The sequence below is a fragment of the Macaca mulatta genome, chromosome 12 (genome assembly GCF_049350105.2).
Source record: "Macaca mulatta isolate MMU2019108-1 chromosome 12, T2T-MMU8v2.0, whole genome shotgun sequence".
NCBI lineage: Eukaryota > Metazoa > Chordata > Mammalia > Primates > Cercopithecidae > Macaca > Macaca mulatta.
Window position 1 is genome coordinate 17,615,156 of NC_133417.1, and position 22,256 is coordinate 17,637,411.

The 22,256-nt window shown below is 38.6% G+C and overlaps 1 protein-coding gene across 3 annotated transcripts in view; it reads right to left on the reverse strand.

Annotated features, from left to right (window-relative positions):
* Positions 1–22,256, reverse strand: part of PTPN4 (protein tyrosine phosphatase non-receptor type 4) — a 228,203-nt gene that overhangs the window by 107,292 nt on the left and 98,655 nt on the right. For all 3 annotated transcript variants that reach the window (NM_001266624.1, XM_015109887.3, XM_077956130.1), the window contains 1 exon segment: positions 5,934–6,041. In NM_001266624.1, the coding sequence (NP_001253553.1) occupies positions 5,934–6,041 (108 nt within the window).

The window sequence follows — 22,256 nt, forward strand, 5'->3', positions numbered from 1 at the left end:
CTATAGATACACAGCAGTTATTTTTCATCCCTTTGTTTATTGATGGACATTAAAGTTAATTCACATTTGGGCTATTATGAATAAAACTACTATGAACATTTGTATACAAGGCTTTATGTGACATGTTTTCATTTCTCTTGGATAAATAGCTAAAAGTGGGATTTCTCAGTGGTATATATTAAACCTATGTTTAATTTTACAAGAAAACTTCCAACTATTTTTCAAAAAGTGGTTGTATCATTTTAAATTACCACAAGCAATTTTATCAGTTATTCCACATCCTTGTCAACACTTGGTATTGAAATAATTTTTAATTTTAACTATTCTAGTGGATATACTACTTCACTGGATATACTACTAGTGGATATACTACTTCTAGTGGAAATACTGCTTCATTGTGGTTTTACTTTGCATTTTCTGGATGCATCTTTAAATATTAAACGTCCTTTGTACAGTAAAAACTTTCCTTTCTTTTCCAAGTTCTGTTGAGTTTTCATTATGAATGGTTGCTGAATCTTATTCTCTGTAATTTATGCCTCAGTTACACTGATTTAGGGAAAAAACTCAACAGTGTACTTGATGGGGAAACAGTGTTTTCAGTATTTTCCTCTAAGATCGGGAACAAGAAAAGGTAGTCTGCTCCTATCACTTCTATTCATCTTTGCCCTGGTGGCTTCGGCCAGTGCAATAACAAATCAAAAAATGAGAAAAACAGAAAGGATAAAGACTGGTAAGGAGGAAGTAAAACTGTCCCTGTTTGCAAAAGACATGATTATTTACACAGAAAATCCTAAGGAATCAATGAAAGAAACTACTAACAGTAATGTGTATTAGCAAGGTCTCAAAATACAAGGTTAATATACAATCAGTCAGTCATCTTAGGGTTTATCCCAGAAACACAAAGTTGGTTTAAAAATTGAAAATCAATGTAATTTACCATATATCTACATGATAATCTATGTAGAAAATTCTATAGAATTTACAAAAAGCTACTAGAATTAAGTGAGCTCAGGAAGAGTATAGAATACAAAATCAATACACAAACTTAACTGTATTTCTATCTGCTAGAAATAAACATTTTGAAATGAAAAAGAAAACCAACAATACTATTTGCATGTTTTTTCTATTTACCAAGCTGCCAAAAACAGAATTTGAAGTAGTAACCGTGATTTACCCCTTTTCCTCATGAACTCATTCTATCTGAATCAAATCAGCCAGTCCTGTTGACTATCTCCTAACTTACCTTCTTTTCTTCATTCCCCACAGCCAACCACTACTTTCTTAGTAATTTCTTTATTCCAACAATCTCCCAACTGTCTATTAGTTACTGGCTACACTATAACCAAAGGGATATGTGTAAAATACAAGTCTTATGTTTAGTCATATAAAAAAATTCATGTTTGATTTTATCATGGATTAAAAGGCATTTTATGATATCATGTACTGCTCAAACCTCATCTTTTACCCCTTCTCCTTTTATTAAATAAAAGTTTAATACTAAAACTTTTTTCCAGTTCTTCAAATTCAGCATTCCTGTTTCTTCACTCTTGATCTCGGCATATGCTCCTGCTTCTTTCTTAAACACTTCGGTGTACCCCAGGTTTCTCTGCCATTCCCTCTCAAAATACAACAAAGTTAAAAGAGACAAGAAGCAAAAAATACCAGTTAGCAGGCTACCAAAGAGGATTACACAATAGGTAAATAAGAGCTTGAATTAAGATATTACAGTAGAAACATATGAAAAGATAAGAAAGAAATAGTGAAATATATAAAATAAATTTAAGCATATTAGCAACCATGTACTCAAACATGGCTTGTTGAAATAATGGTCAGCCTCTATGTGACTTTTCTCATATTTATTCAAACCTAACGTGATAAATAATATAAGAATTGAGTTATATAAAAGAAATACTGAAAAGGTAAATAAAATTATAACAAATAAATGATGTCATAATTTAGTAGTGTTAATTAACAGTATACTGCATTAGAGTAGTGATTTTCATAATATGGTTCCTTGGACAAGCAGCATTAGTGACACAAGGGAACTTATTTGAAAGTAATTTATTGAGTTCCACAGTAGACCTTCTGATTCAGAAATCTCTAGGCATAGGTCCCAGAAATCTGTATTTTAAGAAGCCTTCCAGTTGTTTCTCATGCAAGCTGCAGTTTGAAAACCATGGGGTTAGGAGCTATGCAAAGAGGAGTAGACCAGTAAAATATCATAATCCAACAAAAATTCCAGAAGACTGAACTTGCACAAAGATCAGGCCAACAATAATTAATAATCTACCCTCTATCCTACTTAAGAGCAGTATAATTCAATTTAATAAGGAAAGTAACAGCAAATGCACAGGAATAATATAATCTCAAGGCTCTGTTAAATAGCATGCTGATAAAGACCACTAAGAAAAAGCCACCTTTAACTGCTCATAAAATTAAACAAATAATGCATAATGAATTATAACCACAATATTATTTTCCTCATTAATTCAACATACATTTACTGAATATTACTACTACAACAAGATATTATGCTAAAAGCTAAAATTGTGATACATAGGTCTTAAATTAAAGCATGAGAAATTCTGAAAAGTCAAAGCTTTAAGTAATTTTCTTTGTTGCACTGGAACTTATTACCAAGGAAGATTCTAAAGGGAAAGACAGTCAGCTATTATTCTGTATTTGTTATTTAATACTTATGAGAAAAAAACAACATGCTAAGTGCCTTTTATCAATTATAAACCCAATTACATTAATTTCAATGTCTAAGGCAATAGTAGTTCTAATTCTCTAAAACTAATATATAAAAATATGCAAAAATATATACATAATATATACATACATGTGCATATGTATATGTAACATACATAAGTTTTAAGATTTAAAAACTCTGAGCTAAAGATAGGTGAGAATTAATTCTAGTAGAATCTTGTCAAATTCCTTTTGATTACTGATAGTAATTTTATTATATGGTTACCTCCTCTCCTTAATATGTTCATTTACTATGTAAATCCTATGCATCCATATTATCATCACTTGGGAAGCAATATCATGTGGTAGAGAGTATAGGCTTTGAAGTTAGATCTGAGTTCAAGTTCTTTCTCAGCTACTTCAGTAGTTTGCATGACATTAAACAAATTAATTGACTTTCATAAGCATTAGTTTTTCATTTTTAAAATGGTTTTAATGACACTTTAATCATAAGTGAGGAAAGTATTGTGAGAATAAAATGGAATATTATAAGCAAAACATTTAGTTGATTAACAAATTCACAGATGTTTTATAAATGATACTCCCCTACTCCTTTCTCTTGAAGCATAGCATCTTTTTCCTTCAGTCCGTTAATTATCCTCAAAGCCTTAATTCACACTGACACCTAGAATTGGAACGCTACTTATAAGATTTGTGCTCTTGACAACTAGAAATGGGACACTATTTATAAGATTTGTGCTCTAAAGGTCCTTCTGTGGACACATTTTTGCATCTCAAAAATTCTTCCAAATATTTAAATAATGAAACTGCAGTGCAGCAGACAAGACTAGCATGGGGAGTTAGGAGATCCAGGTCCTAGTCTCACTAATGCCAGGAAGTAGCTTTGGCTTGGGATGATGTCTTATGAAAAATTAGAGTGTGAGGCCAGATAATCTCTAAAGCCTCTTTTGGGCCTTTAAAATTCTGATTCTAACTTTTCTGGAAGAATTACTTTGAATCATAAACAACTGGACTCTTGGAACCTGGAATTTATCTTATTTGAGAAGGAATACTCAAGATAGAAAAGACAAAGAAAGAAAAAGTAGGAGACAGCAAAAAGATCAACCTAGCTACAAATACCTTTTTCCCTACATTCATTCTGGTGTAATTAGCTCTACATCTTTTTGTATATGATATGTCTTTTTGTATACAAATTTATGTGACAGAATTTTTATCTCTTGTAGTATACATGATCTCAATATTAATCCTTCTGGAGTGCTTCCTGAAAAGGATGGTTTTCATACTTATGGTAGTGACTACGGTGGTGAGTCGCTGGTCTCTTCCTCTTTTGTCATCTTGTCACTTACCCAGTCAATCTAATGCCAGCCTATAGCTAGAGGGTCTGACGAGGGTCAGCAAGATCTAAGAATTATCTATTTTTTTCTCTCCATGAGGTATACTTCAATGAGGTATAACAGTCACCTTTCAGTATTTGCTTGGCTCACAATTAAGAAAGGAAAAAAACCTTTTATCTGAGGAATGTGAGCACCTTTAAATGATCAGGACAAGAACGGCATTTAAAAAGTAACAGCAGTCACATCTCACTCTCCCTTCAGGGACATAATTATCTCTTGAAGCTACCTGCTATATGGGCTGTAGACTGAAGCCAAGTAGCCATAAAATGTTATACACCCTACAGTTCAACCATGTATAGCCAATCACTAACCAATGTTATTTCTGTAAATCAATGAGAATTCCTGAAGAACAACTTTTGCACTTACTCGCTCTCCTGATTGATCCTGTTTATTCTTTAAAAACTCGAACTTTTCTTATGTTCTCCAGAGCACTCTCCAAGGCAACTTGCAAGTATATCCTGGGCTGAGGTCCTCAACCTTTGCACTTGAATAAACTCTCTTTAAACTACATTCTGATCCTTTTGATTATTTTAGGTTCAACCTGGGAAGGTTGCATTATTGATATCTCTACTCACTTCCATTTTTACATGGGTTTATTTATCAGGAAACAACAGTGTAACTCTAGGCCCCTGAAGAAGCTCAGGTCGTCTAGTGAAGGCATCAAAGTATGAGGAAAGTTTATTTTAATTTTAGTTCAGTATAAAAGCATTTATTTTCTCTGAGACTAGCTGGCCCTTGGTTTGTTTTTCTTTGTGCCATCCTCATATTTTTCCATGGCTGGTTTGTGGTACAAAATCAGTAAATGATGTCAAGAAAATAAGTGGTAGTATTTAACGTTTCATATATAATTCCCACTAGCTATTCATTCAGAGAACGAAGATCCCAACCACGAGAGAGAGGAAGAAAAAAACAAACTAACTTTTCTCATAAATATTACTTGTATTCTCTATAGCCCTTCTATTAATATAGCCTTATAAACAGATTTCTAAAACATTAATTCAGAACCATTTCTTCAGCCTCCTAATTTTTCTAAAAGTATACGAAATATTCCCTTCAAAATGGAGATCCTCTTACAGTAATCAAAAGAATATACTTTATTGTAGAAGTTCCTCACTGTGTAAGCATATAAATTTACAAAGAATTCAATCAGAATTTGCTTGTATACCCTTTATCTAGGTTCAGAGTAAGGTATATCCTTTAGTGCATTTTATAATGCTTAATTGTCAAAGTAAACATTTCTATTATTCACATGCTATCTTCTATTTCTATGATGTGATCTTTCTAACTAAAAGAACCACAATTGCAATTACTGAAGAATAAGTAAAAATCCAAGGAGTTTAATGCCAAATAATTGTACCGCTCTGAAATTTAATCTCTATCTTATTTATGAGGGTCTCTGATAGAATTTGGAAATTTGACATTGAATAAATTAAGAATTTTTATTAGAAATAGCTCTCTACAAATAAAATAAAAAAACTAATTTTACTTTAGTGCAGACTATATACATCTGAAGGTATTTTAACCTTTATGCCCAATTTCCTCTCTTTCAGTCAACAGGCACAAATTGGACTTAATTTTTAGTTGTCTGAGACGTATAATCAATGAAAGTGACATTACCTGACATAATCATGAAAGCCTTAAAGCTAATAACTTCTGAAAAATTAAAACGTCAAGAAAAGAGGAACAAAAGAAAAAGAATTACCTCTATTTAAGTCAAGTAAAAAAAAATTTCATCAAATCAGTGAATATTGTAAATCAGAAAGGACTTTCTATACTAAACTGAGAGGAAAAACTAAATAAAAATGAAAGACAAAATGTTAAACTTACTGGGTTATCTGTGGAATCATCAGCCAACTGTAAACCAAAATAGTCCTGCTCAGTCAAATCAAGATGCTTGAAGACTATATCCAACAAGACTTGCCCCTGATCATGTTTCTGGAAAAAAAAATTGAATGAAATCAACTTTGATAGGTTACACACTTTACATTTTTTAACGTGGTCGACTTTTGTCCTCATATATTAACCCATTTATGGCAGAGGTAGCAAACTTTTTTTCTGCGAAAAATCAGGCCTTGGCAATGACCTTGAACAGTAGGATATAAATAACTCCCAGGAGCTTAGCATGCCAATAATGGGGCACTAGGCATAAATGGGTTAACTTGGTAACTGTTTCCATACCGATGACTTGGTTGAGAAAAAAGACTTCACATGTGACATAGTACTTTTAGAAAACAACCTGACCTTAGGCAAACTGGTTTAAAGAGCATATACTACGAAAATATAAAGAAACATTTTATTGAAAATACTTTCCACTTTCAGGCTATCATGGTATTTTTGTTAGTTCATATTATTGCCGCATCAACTCATGTATATATCTATATCATTTTGTTATGCCTTTTATTCTTATATTTAAATTGTGACTGGAAAGTGATATATTTGGCTAAATATTACTTAAAATATAATTTTGTATTAAAATAAATAATGCCATAAAAGGGGAAACAAAGATGGTAACAATAATTCATAGCTAATTGATAAAGGATTGCTAATATTTTCATTGCCAAAGTACTCAGAGAACTTTAGAAAATTATCTCATTTTAACCTCATACTAATTCTATCATGTAGAATTAGTACTACTATTCTTTGGGGAAGTAACTACAACTTCCCCAAATTCCAAAGCTGTTAAATTGTGGCACAAAAGATATGATTAGATAATCCTCCCCACCAAAAAATATAACTAGTGAGTAAAAACAGACAAATGATCAACATGTTCAGTTAAAATTAAAAAAGAAACTGGGAAATTATAATGACATGCCATGGGCAAACAATAATCCCCAAAATAAAATCCAATGATAAAAAATAAAGACAAGAAATACTTATTGCTGCTAACATGGTAGAAAGATAGCTGTTGGGAAAGCAATTTGACAAAACAAGCAATAACAATATCAACTACTCTGGCATCTTAATATAAGTAGCAAACAAAATCTAATACTGGAGGAATCTTCTATACCTATCAATAAATTCACTAGAGAAGCTTATTCTTGCTACATTTATATATGACATATATTAGAAACACATGTGCAATGGTTTGAGTTTGTCCCCTAGAATTCATGTGTTGAAAATTTGGTCCCTGGTATGGTGGTTTTGAGAGACAAGACCTTTAAGAGGTGATTAGATCATTTAGAGGGATTAATGTCACTTTCCAGAGACAAGGTTAATTCTCAAGGGAGCGAGTGAGTTCTCACTATCACAGTACTAGATTAATTACCACAAGTGGGTTGGTATAAAGTGAGGCTGCCCCTGGGGTTCTGTCCCTTTTACATGCACCCACTTCCCCCTCTGCTTCTCTGACATGTTATGACACAGCATGCAACCCTCAGGACCGACCAGATGTGGCAATCTGATCTTGGATTTGTTTTCCCAGCCAAAATAAACCTCTTTTTTTTTTTCGAGAAGTAGTTTCACTCTTGTTGCCCAGGCTGGAGTGCAATGGCACAATCTGACCTTGGCTCACTGCAACCTCCGCCTCCCGGGTTCAAGCGATTCTCCTGTCTCAGTCTCCTGAGTAGCCGGAATGATAGGTGCATGCCATCACGCCCGGCTAATTTTTGTATTTTTAGTAGAGAAAGGGTTTCATCATATTGGTCAGGCTGGTCTCGAACTCCTGACCTCAGGTGATCTGCCCGCCTCAGCCTCCCAAAGTGCTGGGATTACAGGCGTGAGCCACCGCGCCTAGCCAATAAACCTCTTTTTAAAATAAATTACCCAGTCTCAGGTATTCTGCTATAGTAACAGAAAATGGACATGGTAGAGAACAGTGATATATTTTACCACTAGTTTTTCTTCTCATTAGCTATAGCAGTTTAGAAACTTCCAGATACCAGTCAGAATTCAAACTTACAGCTGAAACAATAAGGACATATTTTTTTCATATAATAGAAAGTATAGAGGCACAAAAGACTCCAGAGCAAGCTAATTTGGCAGTCAAGGGACATCAAGACTAGGTTTCTTTCCATCATTCTCATCTGCATTCCAAGTGTTGGCTATATTTGTGAGCTTTTAGCAAGATGCTCACGGCAATTCCAAGATTCATACCCACATGTGACAATGTTCAAAAGAACAAGCTCCCTTGTAAAAGTTACCGTACAGAGACTCTTATAGGCCAGAATTGGGTCAAATGGCTATCTGAAAAAAACTCATCAATCATGGGAAGTATGTGCTTCAAACAGCACTTCTCAATGTTGGCTTCCATTCAAATTGCCTGCAAATGTTTTATAGACTGATGCAGTCTACCTCCCTGACCTGTCTCTCATTCTGATTATATTTGTCTGGGGAAGAGATCAAGCATTAATCTTTTTAAAAAGCTACTAAGGTGAGTCCAGTGTACCTTTGGTTGAAGAAACTATTCTTTCCTCCACTGAATGTATAGATTTATTTCTGGGCTCTATACCTTGGGTTTTCTTTCACTTCCTATATATCACAGACTGGGTACTGCAGAATTCTGTAACCCAGAAATGCCAATAGGTGCTGATGAAAGAGCCCAGGGAAAGCCTGCTTTCTCTAGGAAAAGGACCAGAAAAGGGTACATGGCAGCACAGAAACCTGACAATGCCAAACCCAATGGGAAAAAAACTGGGCCCTTCTCTACTTGTGTCCATGGAAATCAAATGAGAAGCCTAGTTTCATGTGCCACCTGGTTTGTGCAGGCAGCAAGTGAAAAGCCTGAACTTCTACCCACTTCCAAACAGTACCGAGTAGTACTTCATAACATCTCCTCTAGGGTGGTGTAAAGCAGAAGCAGAAAACATATCCTGAACTTTCACTTAGGCTTACTGGTAGCAGGAGGTATTAGGCTTCCCTTATTGAGTGGGTATTAGGAGAAGCTGAGGAGGAAGCCTGGACTTTCACAGCTATCATTGCATTGCTGTAGCAAGTGGTGTCTCCAAAACAGACAGGAGGAAGAAGATTTGAGAGAAAAGGTAGATGGAAAAAGGGACAGTTAAATCTTGAAGTGTAATCCTGGATAGGACACTTAACAATGAACTAACTACATTTGAAACTGACCAAAATTTAAAAAGCAGGCCAAGACCTGTATGCTACCAAAGTTACTCCCTACTATGAAGACAATTAAATATGATCCAAAATCTCATAACAAAATGTCTCAAATGTCTGAGATACTATCTAAAATCATTCATTATAACAAGAGCTAGGAAAATCTCAACTAGAATAAGAAAACACAATCAACAGATGTCAACACCAAAATGAATCAGATGTTGGAATTATCTGACAAAGATTTGGAAGCAGTCATCAGAAAAAAAGTTTCAATGGAAGCAACCATTATGAATGTTGTTAAAAAGAAAATTAGAAAAAAACAAAGATTATTTCAGCAAAGAAAGAGAAGATATAAAAGAACCAAATGCAAATTATATAACTGAAAAATACAGTAACAAAAACGTATTAGATGGGCTCAACAGAAGAATAAAGATAAGAAAGAAAAAAAATGATCAATGAACCTGAAGAAAAAGCAATAGAAATTAGTCATTAAGAACAACACTGAAAAGGGCCGGGTGCAGTGGCTCACGCCTGTAATCCCAGCACTGTGGGAGGCCGAGGCAGGAGAATCAGGAGGTCAGGAGATCAAGACCATCCTGGCTAATATGGTGAAACCCTGTCTCTACTAAAAAAAAAAAAAAATACAAAACATTAGCCAGGCATGGTGGCACACGCCTGTAGTCCCAGCTACCCAGGAGGGTGAGGCAGGAGAATCGCTTGAACCCGGGAGTTGGAGATGGCACCACTGCACTCCAGCTTGGGCGACAGAGCAAGACTCCATCTCAAAAAAAAAAAAAAAGAAAGAAAAGAAAAAGAACAACAGAAAAAACAGACTGAAAAAATAAAAGGATGACAACAACCAGACTGTCAGCAACCTGTGGGACAAGAAAAAATGAAGCAGCATTCATTTCACGTTTTATTGTCAAAATAAAATGTTTACAAATTTGGCAAAACCAAAAACGCACATTCAAGAATCCAAGTGAACCCCAAACAAAATGAATCAAAATAAATCTACCTTATAACACATCATAATCAAAATACTAAAAGCTAAACACAAAGTAAACATCTTGAAAGTAACTAAAAAAAAAAACAGAAATTACCAATAGGTAATGACAATTCAAATTAGAACGAATTTCTCATCTGCAACCAAGAAGGCCAAAAGGAAATGTGTTAGGCTGTTCTTGCGTCACTGTAAATAATATCTGAGACTGGGTAATTTATAAAGAAAAGGGGTTTAATTGGCTCACGTATCTGCAAGCTGTATAAGCACAGCACAAACATCTGCTCAGCTTCTGTTGAGGGCCGTAGGAAGCTTACAATCGTGGCAGAAGGCAAAGTGGAAGCAGGCACATCACATGGCAAGAGCAGGAGTAAAAGAGCCAGGGTGGGAGGTCCCAGAATCAACTGGATCTCAGGTTAACTAACTGAGTAAGAACGCGCATATCACCAAGGGCATGGTCATAAGCCATTTATGAGGGATCTGCTCCCATGATCTAACTGCCTTCTACTGGGCTCCACCTCCAATACTGGGAACCACATTTCAACATGAGATTTGGAGGGGACAAACATCTAAACCGTATTGGGAAGTGTACAAAAAAAATTTCAGTTGCTAAACAAACAAACAAAACCCAAGCCTGTCAATCCAGAATTCTATGTCAACAGAAAATACTCAATGGGAATGAAGAGTAAATAATAATATTCTCAGAAAAATTTAAGGAAATTATCACCAACAGATCATCCCTAAAATAATGCTCTAGGAAATATTACAGTAGTTATTAAGAAATTATTTTAGGCAGTTAGGGTAAGGAGTCCTCAGTAAGGTTTTTTTTTCTTTTAATAAAGGCAGCTTCCGAAACATTTCTTTGGTTTTTTTTTGAGACAGAGTCTCGCTCTGTCACCCAGGCTGGAGTGCAGTGGTGCAATCTTGGCTCACTGCAATCTCCACCTCACTGGTTCAAGCAATTCCCCTGCCTCAGTCTCCGGAGTAGCTGGGATTACAGGCACATGCTACCAAGCCCAGCTAATTTTCTTTGTATTTTTAGTTTCACCATGTTGGCCAGACTGGTCTCGAACTCCTAACCTCAGGCAATCCGCCCGCCTTGGCCTCCCAAAGTGCTGGGATTACAGGCATGAGGCACCGTGCCCTGCACATTTCTTTTCTAATAGAAAAGCAGCTTGCAAAGCAGCTACTTGGGAGACCGGGAGAGGAGAATTGCTTGAACCCGGGAGGCAGAGGTTGCACTGAGCCAAGATCATGCCACTGAACTCCAGCCCGGGTGACAGAGCGAAATTCTGTCTCAAAAAAAAAAAAGAAAAGAAAAAAGAAAAGAAACTCAGGGAGCTAAAACTCATCTTTTAACCTGGGATTCTGAATCTCTAAAGGCCTCTGACCAGCTAAAACAAGCCTTGCTTAAGGCACCAGCTCTCAGCCTTCCTGTAGGGAAGGCCTTCAATCTGTATGTATCAGAAAGGAAGGGAATGGCTGTGAGAGTTTTAACAAAGGCTTGAGGACCAGCTCAACAGCCAGTGGGTTACCTAAGTGGTGAACTTGATTTGATGGCTAAAGGATGGCCAGCATGTCTCCAAGCCATTGCCTCAGTAGCTCTGCTGGTTCCAGAAGCATCCAAATTAGCCCTAAGAAATGATTTAACTGTTTATACCCCATATAACGTGGCAATACTACAGTACTCTAGGGGGATCCTTTGGCGAGCCCCTTAAATATCATGTCCTGCTGTTGGAGGGTTCCAACATCCAATTAAAGACCTGTTCTCGCCTAAACACAGCCACCTTCCTCCCCAAGGAAACAGGGGAACCCGAGCAAAACTGTGAACAAGTCATAGTACAGACCTATGTAGCCAGGGAAGATCTCAGGGAAACTTCCCTAGAGAACCAGGACTGGACCCTCTTCACAAAGGCAGCTCTTTTGTAGAAAAAGGGATCAGTCAGGCAGGATACCAGTAGTCACTCAAAATGACATCATTGAAACTGCGTCTCTCCCTCCAGGCACAAGCACTCAATTAGCTGAGCTAACAGCTCTTACAAGAGTAACTGAATTAAACAAAGGAAAGGTAGTTAACATTTACACTGACTCCAAGTATGCTTGCCTGGTTCTCCTTGCTCATGCTGCCATCTCCATGCTCATGCTGCCATTTGAAAGGAAAGGCATTTTCTTATTACCAATGGATTTCCTATAAAATATCACAAGAAAATTAACAGGCTATTATCCTCAGTTTTCCTTCCATGAGAAATAGCAGTGACGCATTGTAGGGGACATCAAAAGGGAACAGATGAGGTAGCCAAGAAAATAGATTAGCTGATTAGGCAGCAACGTCAGTGGCAAGGAAGCCTCAAGACATCAACACACTTCAAACCCCTCTAATCTGGGAAGGCTCCAGAAGAGAAATTAAACCTCAGTGCTCCCCTACAGAAACAGAATGGGCCACTTCTCGAGGATACTTGTCAGCCCTCAGGATGGCTACACTTAGAGGATGGCAAACTTCACTTGCTAGTCTCCAGCCAACAGAAAGTCCTTAAAATCTTTCATCAAGCTTTTCACTTGGGAAAGGATAAAACTTACTGATGTGCCAGAGATTGTTTTCACGAGAGAACTTACTAAAAACAATCGAGCAAGTTGTTAATGCTTGTGAAGTCTGTCTTAAAAATAATCCCCTGAACAGGCAACGCCTTCCTCCTCAAACCCAAAGAATAGGAAGTTATCCAGAGGAAGACTGGCAGCTAGACTTCACCCATATGCCAAAAACAAAAGGCATTCAATACCTGCTGGTATGGGTAGATGCCTTCACTAACTGGGCAGAAGCATCTCCATGCCATACAGAAAAAGCCTCTGAGGTAATAAAAATGTTAATTAATGGAATAACTCCTCTACGTAGGTACCTTCAAAGTGACAAAGGGCTCTCATTTAAGGCAGCTGTCACACAGGGGTCTCAAAAGTCCTAGGCATAGAATATCATCTCCATTGTGCTTGGACACCCAATCCTCAGGAAAAGTAGAGAAAACGAATGATATTATCAAGAGACACCTCAGAAAATTATCCCGACAAACTCACCTTCCTTGGGTCACTCTTCTTCCTAAGGCCTTAATACAAATAAGAAATACCCCTTCAAAATTAGGTCTTAGCCCTTTTGAGATGCTGTACAGACAGTCTTGCCTTACCAATGATTTTCTATTAGATCAAGAAACCTCTGAGCTAGTTAAGCATATAACCTCTCTGGCTCACTTCCAACAGGAATTAGCACAATTAGCAAAAGCCTAACCCCAGGAAACAGGGATACCTCTATTTAACCCAGGAGATTTGGTACTGATAAAGGCTCTCCCTTCTCTCTCTCCCTCCCTCCCTAAACCCAAGTTGGGAAGGGCCTAACACTGTTCTTCTTTTAACCCCCTCTAGGCAATAAAAGTTACAGGAATAAAAGTTACTCCTGGATACATAACTCTTGCGTCAAAGCCTGAAGAACTGAGGGAGCAACCCCTGACAGCCCAGAAGAATGTTCTGAATATCAATGTGAAGAAATAGGAGATCTGGCTGGAGCGGTGGCTCACGCCTGTAATCCCAGCGCTCTAGGAGGCCAAGGCGGGTGGATCACAAGGTCAGGAGATCGAGACCATCCTGGCTAACAGGTGAAACCCGGTCTCTACAAAAAATACAAAAAATTAGCCAGGCATGGTGGCGGGCGCCTGTAGTCCCAGCTACTCTGGAGGCTGAGGCAGGAGAACCCGGGAGGCGGAGCTTGCAGTGAGCCGAGATTGCACCACTGCACTCCAGCCTGGGCTACAAAGCGAGACTCTGTCTCCAACAAAAGAATACAAAAATAAGAAATTTGAGATCTTGGCCGGGAATGGTTACTCACACCTGTAATCCCAGCACTTTGGGAGGCTGAGGTGGGCAGATAACAAGGTCAGGAGTTCGAGACCAGCCTGGCCAGTATAATGAAACCCCGTCTCTACTAAAAAATACAAAAAAATTAGCCAGGCATGGTGGCGCACAACTGTAGTCCCAGGTACTCAGGAGGCTGAGGCAGGAGAATTGCTTAAACCTGGGAGGCAGAGGTTGAAGTGAGCCAAGATCACGCCACTGCACTCCAGCCTGGGCGACAGAGTAAGACTCTGTCTCAAAATAAAAAAAAATTTAAAAAAATATAAATAAAAAAGAAATGGGAGATCTTTAAGCTGAAAGTCACAAAAGATAAGTAACTGAGTGAGAACTACTCATTTTACGCAGTCTCACCCCTACCTCACCAAATACTTTTTGTCTTGTCTACCTCTCCTTTTGAGATTCATTGCCAAATATTAGAATTTCTTTTTGATGGGAATTATTTACCATGCCGCCCCTGCAGGAATTGCTACACTCTACTATTTGCAGTAGGATTACAGACTGTAGCACTCTCAGGGTACAATATTGGACAGAGAATCTCAATTATTGTAGCATTTTGCTTAATTATCATCCTCCTAGTAGGAATAAGTTACTAACAGGAAGTAAACATGAGTGTTTTACTATCAATAAGCCTGTTAGGACTTCTTGTCAGACTTAGTAATATGTCACATCCTTTAGCTCCTGCAGTATCAGCCATGGCCCATTTGGATAACAAGACTAATTGTTGGGTCTGTCCTAAGTGGTTTGCTCAGTTTAATGACACTAAGGAACCCTTCAGTGACCCACAACTCACCATCGTAGGATTCCCTTTGTTAGCTTTACCTTTAATCCTTAAAGATTTAGGAGACATAAATGGGACATAGTTTGGGGCACTTTTAACTGGGTAACTAACTCCTCTCAGCACAACGCTCTTCCCCCAGTGCCAAAGAACACTCTCCCCAAAGATAAACTTCACACCCTCAGGCTGGTAAAAGTTGACCGGGTAATAGCAAATACCTCCCTCTGCTTTAAAAGCAGTAGGGAAGGACCATACTTGGGAGATCTCAGATCCTGTAACATCACACTTGTAGTTGCTGATAGTTCAAAGATGTGGGGAGGAAAACGCAACAGGAGCGATCTAAAAGGATGAGAAGCCCTAATGGGGGGCTTTCAAAATCTAGCCTTTCCTTCTGGTTGGAAGTCCCGATGGGAGTGGTATGCTCTAAGTCACCATGCTGACTATAATGTAAAGAATAACATGGGGCGGGCGCGGTGGCTTATGCCTGTAATCCCAGCACTTTGGGAGGCCAAGGTGGGTGGATCACAAGGTCAGGAGATTGAGACCATCCTGGCTAACATGGTGAAACCCTGCCTCCACTAAAAATACAAAAAATTAGCCGGGCATGGTGGCAGTCGCCTGCAGTCCCAGCTACTTGGGAGGCTGAGGCAGAAGAATGGTGTGAACCAGGGAGGTGGAGCTTGCAGAGATCGTGCCACTGCACTCCAGGCTGGGTGACAGAGTGAGACTCTGTCTCAAAAGAAAAAAAAAAAGAACACATGAGCCTTTCCAAATATGCTCCCCCATGGAATTCCAGACCCTTGTATGATGCTTGCTAATGGTAGCAGCTTACAAATCTGTGGGTGAACTGGAGACATCTGGACTGACAGCCCTTGCCACAAGGATCATCTGAGATATTGGCCATGGCATATTATGTTTTTAATTTTTCGAAACTCCATTTGTCAGGTGGATCCTTCTCACTTGGCATGTCAAATTCCAAACAGCATTGTAAATGACTATTCTAAATATGGATATGCTTATCCCAAGGATGCCCCTATTGCATGTAAAGAAGGGAAACTTCTATGATATGAGAAAAATCTGCTGGTGTCTCTCACAAGCCACAACTTAGAACCATCCCTTCAAGGAACAAGGCTATATTTTCTTTGTGGCTCCTGGATAAACGTAATCCTCCCAAGGCCTTGTAAGGGAACTTGTACTACAAAAGCAGTAGTTCTCGACTTGTTATTTTTAAATTCTCCTGAGATGGCAGCATCATCTGGGGACATCCCTAACTCAGGGTCTTTTAGGCAAACTGCATTATCTCGTATATGCTGGACAAAGAGATCTATCATTTCTATGCCCTGGCATGGAGATTTAACTGAAAGGGTAGACTGGGGAGGGCATGCACATGATAACACCATCTTAGAAAAACCATGGATGAGAAATTCTATAGCCAGAGGTCTATTCTGGTTTATGGGCACCCCTCTCCTTGAAAGATCAGTACTTAATATTTCCATTATGATGCAATGAGGATGGAAAGCAACTGTAGGCGCCATAGAAGCACAACAGCCATCTACAGACATTTTAGTCTCAGTAGTAGCACAAAATAGACAGGCCTTAGATGTCCTGATAGCTGAAGTAGGAGGTACCTGTGCACTTTTAAATGAAACATGCTGTTTCTGGATTAACACCTCTAGTCAAGTAGAGGAAAACATACACATACTTAAAAATCAAATCAAAATAATTGACAGGCTAAAAAAAAATGCAGGCTTCAGCCCTGGGTGGTTACAATCCCTCTTTAATGAATTCCAGTCATCTTTATGGAATTGGTTAGCTCTTTTATTAAGCTCCTTCCTACTTATACATCTTGTATTCATATTTGCACCTTGTATACTCACTACTATAACTTGAATTATTTTCTCTTGCCTAGAAGCAATCAAACTCCAAATGGTGCTGCAAAGTGAACCATGCGTGGGCACACCATTCTTCTGAGGACCCTTAGATCGACCCCAGGAGGAACCCGAGCTGTTCTTCCCCACCTGATGCCCCCTTTCAGCAGGAAGTAACCAGAAAGAGTCGTCGCCCAAAACCCTGTAACAGCAGTTAAGGTGACACCTCCTCAGGGGAAATATTACAGGAGTTATTAAGAAATTATTTTAGGCAGATAGAGAGGGTAAGGAGTCCTCAGTAAGGTTTTTTATTCTTTTAATAAAGGTAGCTCCTGAAACATTTCTTTTCTAATAGAAAAGCAGCTTGACAAGCCAGGCCGGCAAGCTTTGATATGCAAATACTGGTGATTAGAAACTGGGTCTATTCAGCATGGTGATTCCTCCATCTCTTCCTCATCACCATGTGTGCCAAGTGTCATGGCTGCCTCCAGATGACTCCGTGTGTGCAGGACATCATGGCGAACTGCACTTGCATGTTAAAAGGCCAGGGTGGGAGAGCCAGGTTTTTCGCTGACTACGTGAATGACACACCTGATCAAATCAATGCCCTGAGCCCTGTGCAAATCAGACACCGCCTCCTCCAGCCTCCTAATATAACCGACTGTTTTCTGGTGCACTCAGGGTTTTCCTCTCCGTTCGGAGCCCCACTCCCTCGGTCTCCGTAAGGGGGAGCCTTTTCCTTCTTTCTTATTAAACTTTCCACTCACTGAAACCTTGAAACCGCGCCACATGTATCCGTGTTGTTTATCTAATTGGTCTGAGACAAATGACCCTGGTGTTCCTCCAGTCATCAAAGACCTATCAGAAGTTCTCGAACCAGAAAGTAAATAACATGAAGAAACTTGGAACAACAAAAAAGAATAAAGAGTAATGAAATGGGAGAAATGGAAGTAAATACAAAAGCCCATTCTTCTCTTTAAGAATAAATGTTTAAAGGCTAAAGCAAAAATTATACCTATTTGATGTGCCCCTAATGTATACAGAAAAATACTTAACACAGTTATATTGGGGAAAACACAATACTATAATAATTTTATTATAAAGGGGGAAGGAAAGGCCTCTAAAAGTAGATAAGGTTTTTATATGTACTCAAAGGGATAAAATGCTGTTAATGATATAGCATAAAAATTTTTAAATGTAAATTATAATAGCAAGAATCACCTAAAAAAGCTATCCAAAGATATACTCTCAAAGACACTATAAAAACAAAAATGAGGCTGGGTGCGGTGGTTCATGCCTGTAATCCCAGCACTTTGGGAGGCCGAAGCAGGCAGATCACAAGGTCAGGAGATCGAGACTATCCTGGCTAACACGGTGAAACCTCGTCTCTACTAAAAAAAAAAATACAAAGAATTAGCTGGGTGTGGTGGTGGGCACCTGTAGTCCCAGCTACTAGGGAGGCTGAGGCAGGAGAATGGCGTGAATCTGGGAGGCAGAGCTTGCAGTGATCAGAGACTGTGCGCCACTGCACTCCAGCCTGGGCGACAGAGCGAGACACCGTCTCAAAAAAAAAAACAAAAATGAAATTCTAGAAAATGCCACGAATCTAAGAAAAGCAGTAAAAATAAAAATGAAAAGCAGAACAAACAGAAAATAAGGAAACAAATAATAAAATAATAAAACTAGTAATAAAATGGCAGAAAACAACTTAAGCCATAGAAAAGGGACAAATATAACTAGGGATGTCAACATCTCTTTCTCAGCAATTGCTAGATTAATCAGCAAAGATGTAAAAAAGAAAATCAGCATGGATATAAAAGAACCCAACAACATATTAACTAATAGAATTGACTGACATTTCTAGGACACTCCACTCAACAACAGCAGAATATATGTTATTTTAAAGCATCCACCAACATTCACAAGACAGGCTATATCCTGGGTCATAAAACAAACCTTACTCAATTAAGAATAACTGAAATCACAGAGTGTGTTCTGTGACTATAATGAAATCAAAATAGAACACAGCGAGAGAAAGACAGGAAACATTTGGAAATTAAACAACTTCTAAATAACCCACAGGACAAAGAGGACTCTGGAGAAAAACAAAACAAAACAAAACAAAACAAAAAACACTGAACTGAAAGAAAACTCAACATATCAAAGCTTGTGGAATATAGCCAAAGCAGAGACGAGAGGAAAATTTATAAACCTAAATGCTTACATTAAAAAAAGGGAAGGTCTCAAATCAAGTCTAAGCTCCTACCTAAAGAAAATTAGAAAAACAGAAACCAAAACTAGGGAATACAGGAAAGAGCAGAAATCTAAGTATTTAAAAACAAGAAATAGACAAAATTTGGTAAAACAAAAATCTGGTCATTTGAAAAGATCAATGAAATTAACAAACCTCTAACAAGACTAAAATAAAAAGGGGAAAAAAAAGACACAAATCAACCTTTACAGAATTGAAGCTGTCAGAAACCAGTGCTCAGTGTAGCCAAAAGAAACCTGCACTTAAACAGAAAATTTCTCAGCATGGCACTTTTACTTTGGCGGAAGGGTGCTGCTTGCACCTGTTACAATTACAAGAGCACACCGAACAAAGGAAGGAAGAGGTTTTTAACCCTAGTGCAGCTCCTGTTTCTGTGTCCTTCCCCTATTGGCTGGGGTTGGACCGCACAATCTAAGCTGATCCTGGTTGGCTTAGACCTAATTTTTTTTCCCAACTAGGGTAAACATGCAATTTGCAAGAAAAGGAGAAGGGGGAAAAAGAAGGGAGTAGGGTTGATTTACAATTTATGACCAGGAAGTTGAGTCTTTGAAGAGGAATTCAGTTGTCCCAACAAAGCTAAGGATGTAACTACACATTCCAAAAACATTTACAAGGTAACAAAATAGGAGAAAGGAATCTATAAGCATAAATTTGAGAACTTGGATGAAACAGACAAATTCCTCACAAATTTCCTACTAAAATTCACCTAATATGAAATAGATCATATTAAAAGACACATAATAATTTTAAAAATTGAAATCATAGTGTTACAGGTAGTTAGGCAGGCATAAGCCAGGCAGGAGAGGGCTCTCCCCCACCCACTAAGAATGTCAGGTGATCAGGTGATGGTTCCACAATTATGCATTGCCTCTCTAAAGATAATTCAGCAGCTGGAGGCAGGGAGAGACAATCTCCTGATGATCTACAGCTGTTAACGTTATAAAGTGTTAACTGAATGCAGGCGCCAGGGAGAAGCAAAAAGGACTTCCAATAAAATCTCAGGTGTTGGGTGAGGGAACCCAGGCATGTGCATTAAGAGACAAAATAGCAGAGCCTGGCTTTCCGAGGGCACACCACTGGAAAAGGGAAGAAAGCCTCAGATGGGCACGTGTAAAACTTTCTAAACACACTGCATGTGCTCACTTCCTAAGGGTAAGAAGGACACTGTGCATGTGGACAGCCCACCCTAAGGGAAGAATCATGGGGAAGGGTTCCAAGATGCTGGAAGGGGAGCAGCCCATAAAGTCCTAGGATCACAGTTAAACGTGGCACTTGACCTTCTTGGTGCCCACTTGGGTCTCTTCCAAGTGCACTTTCTTTTCTTTCCTGCTCTAAAGCTTTTTAATAAACTTCCACTCCTGCTGAAACTTGCCTCAGTCTCTTTTTCTACCTTATGCCCCTCAGTGGAATTCTTTCTTATAATGAGGCAAGAGTTAAGGTTGCTGCAGACCTGTAAGGATTCACTGCCAGTAACTCGGACACCTTCCACCGGTAACAACAGTTTCAAAGCAAACCTCCCCAAAAAACAAATCTCGTGGGCCTGATTTCACTGGAGAAGTCTACAAAATACAAATCATTTAGATGAGAATTAAGAATAATTTTACACAACCTTCCTCCAGAAAATAGAGGATGGAATTTCCCAACTCACTCTATGAAACCAGCATTAGCCTGATACTTAAACAGAAAAAGACAGTATAAAAGAGAAAACTACAGACTGATGTTTCTCATGAACACAGATGCAAAAATCTTCAAAAAATATTAATAGTAGCAAGGGAACTGAGCAATATCTCAAAAGGATTATACATGACCAAATGGGGTTTTACCATAGATGCAAGGCTGGTTCAGTGCTTAAAAACCAATCAAGTGATGATGTACAGAAAAGAACTCTATGAATCTGTTCCTGAGCATAACAACTACTACTAGGGAAAATTATAAAACAAAAACAAAAAGCAAGAATTTAGTCTTGGAGAATTCACCTAAAAGAAAGCAACAAAGAAAACAGCATTTATTCCACAGAGTCTACTAAATCTCAGTAAGATCAGCAAGACCCTGTGGCACTTAAGCCACAACCCACTCCCTCCTTCTCCTGCCCAGGCCAATGATCCACTCTGGGAAAATGTGGCCAGGAAGATGCAAATCCCTTTTCCCCCAGATCCTAGTCAAGGGATACAGGAGAGGCAGACCACCAGCATTTCTCATGCTTCCCAGCAACATTATCACAATTTAAATTCCAGAATGGTGTGTCAAAGATATCAAAAGCGACCTTCCTCCGCCCAACGCTTATAGGGCAAGACTCTACCTCAGACACAGATGGTCCAGAATACTGAGCCCTAATCACCCTTGCCTCAGCTCACTCATAGGGCAAAACTCCCATGTAGGGAGGGGCAAATCAAGTAAAGGACACTGCCCCTACAAGAGCCCTGCTTGTAAGGTAGGAGTTTCACTCCAAGAGAAGCCGAACACTGTCCCCCACCCCAACTCTAGAGCAGTGGAGAAGCTGTGTTAAAGGAAGAGAAGCCACAAGAACAGAATACTTAAAAGCTCGACCCAAAGAAACTGACTTTATTTGGTACCAAGTATAGAGAAGTTCCAGCCTAAGAGTGCTCTTGAAAACAACATAGGTCAGCTAGTTTACCAGAGATAACCAAGGAAATATGATAAGAGGGTAAGACAAATAAGGTAAGAGCCCTCCTAGAGTCAGAACAAACATCAAAGATTGGCCTCAAAAACTATCCCTGCAAAGGGGCTTGGATTTAACTGGATCAAGACTGTGGAACAATTTATGCTCTATTTTATACACTGATAAAAAAATGTAGAAATTAGACAATAATTATTGAAGCTTAACAACTGCATATGAAACTGACAGAGGCAGTTAACCTAACAGAAATCAGAGAAGAGAATTAAACAGAGCCCTGATAAACCACTGTCATCCCAGGGTGACTGTGACAATGCCTAATGCTGTGCACTGTGAGAAGGTATCAGAGGCTAAAACTGTTCAATCAAATCACTGAAAAACAAGCAAACAATAATGACAAGGCTTGGAAGCGAGGGGTCAATATGTTATCAATAGTTAAAATACACAATCTAAAATGTCCAGTTTGCTTGAACGCAGTGGCTCACACCTCTAATCCCAACACTTTGGAAGGCTGAGGTGGGTAGTTTGCTTGAACGCAGTGGCTCACACCTCTAATCCCAACACTTTGGAAGGCTGAGGTGGGTAGTTTGCTTGAGCCCAGGTGTTTGAGATCACCCTGGGCAACATGGCGAAACCCCATCTCTGCAAAAACAGTAC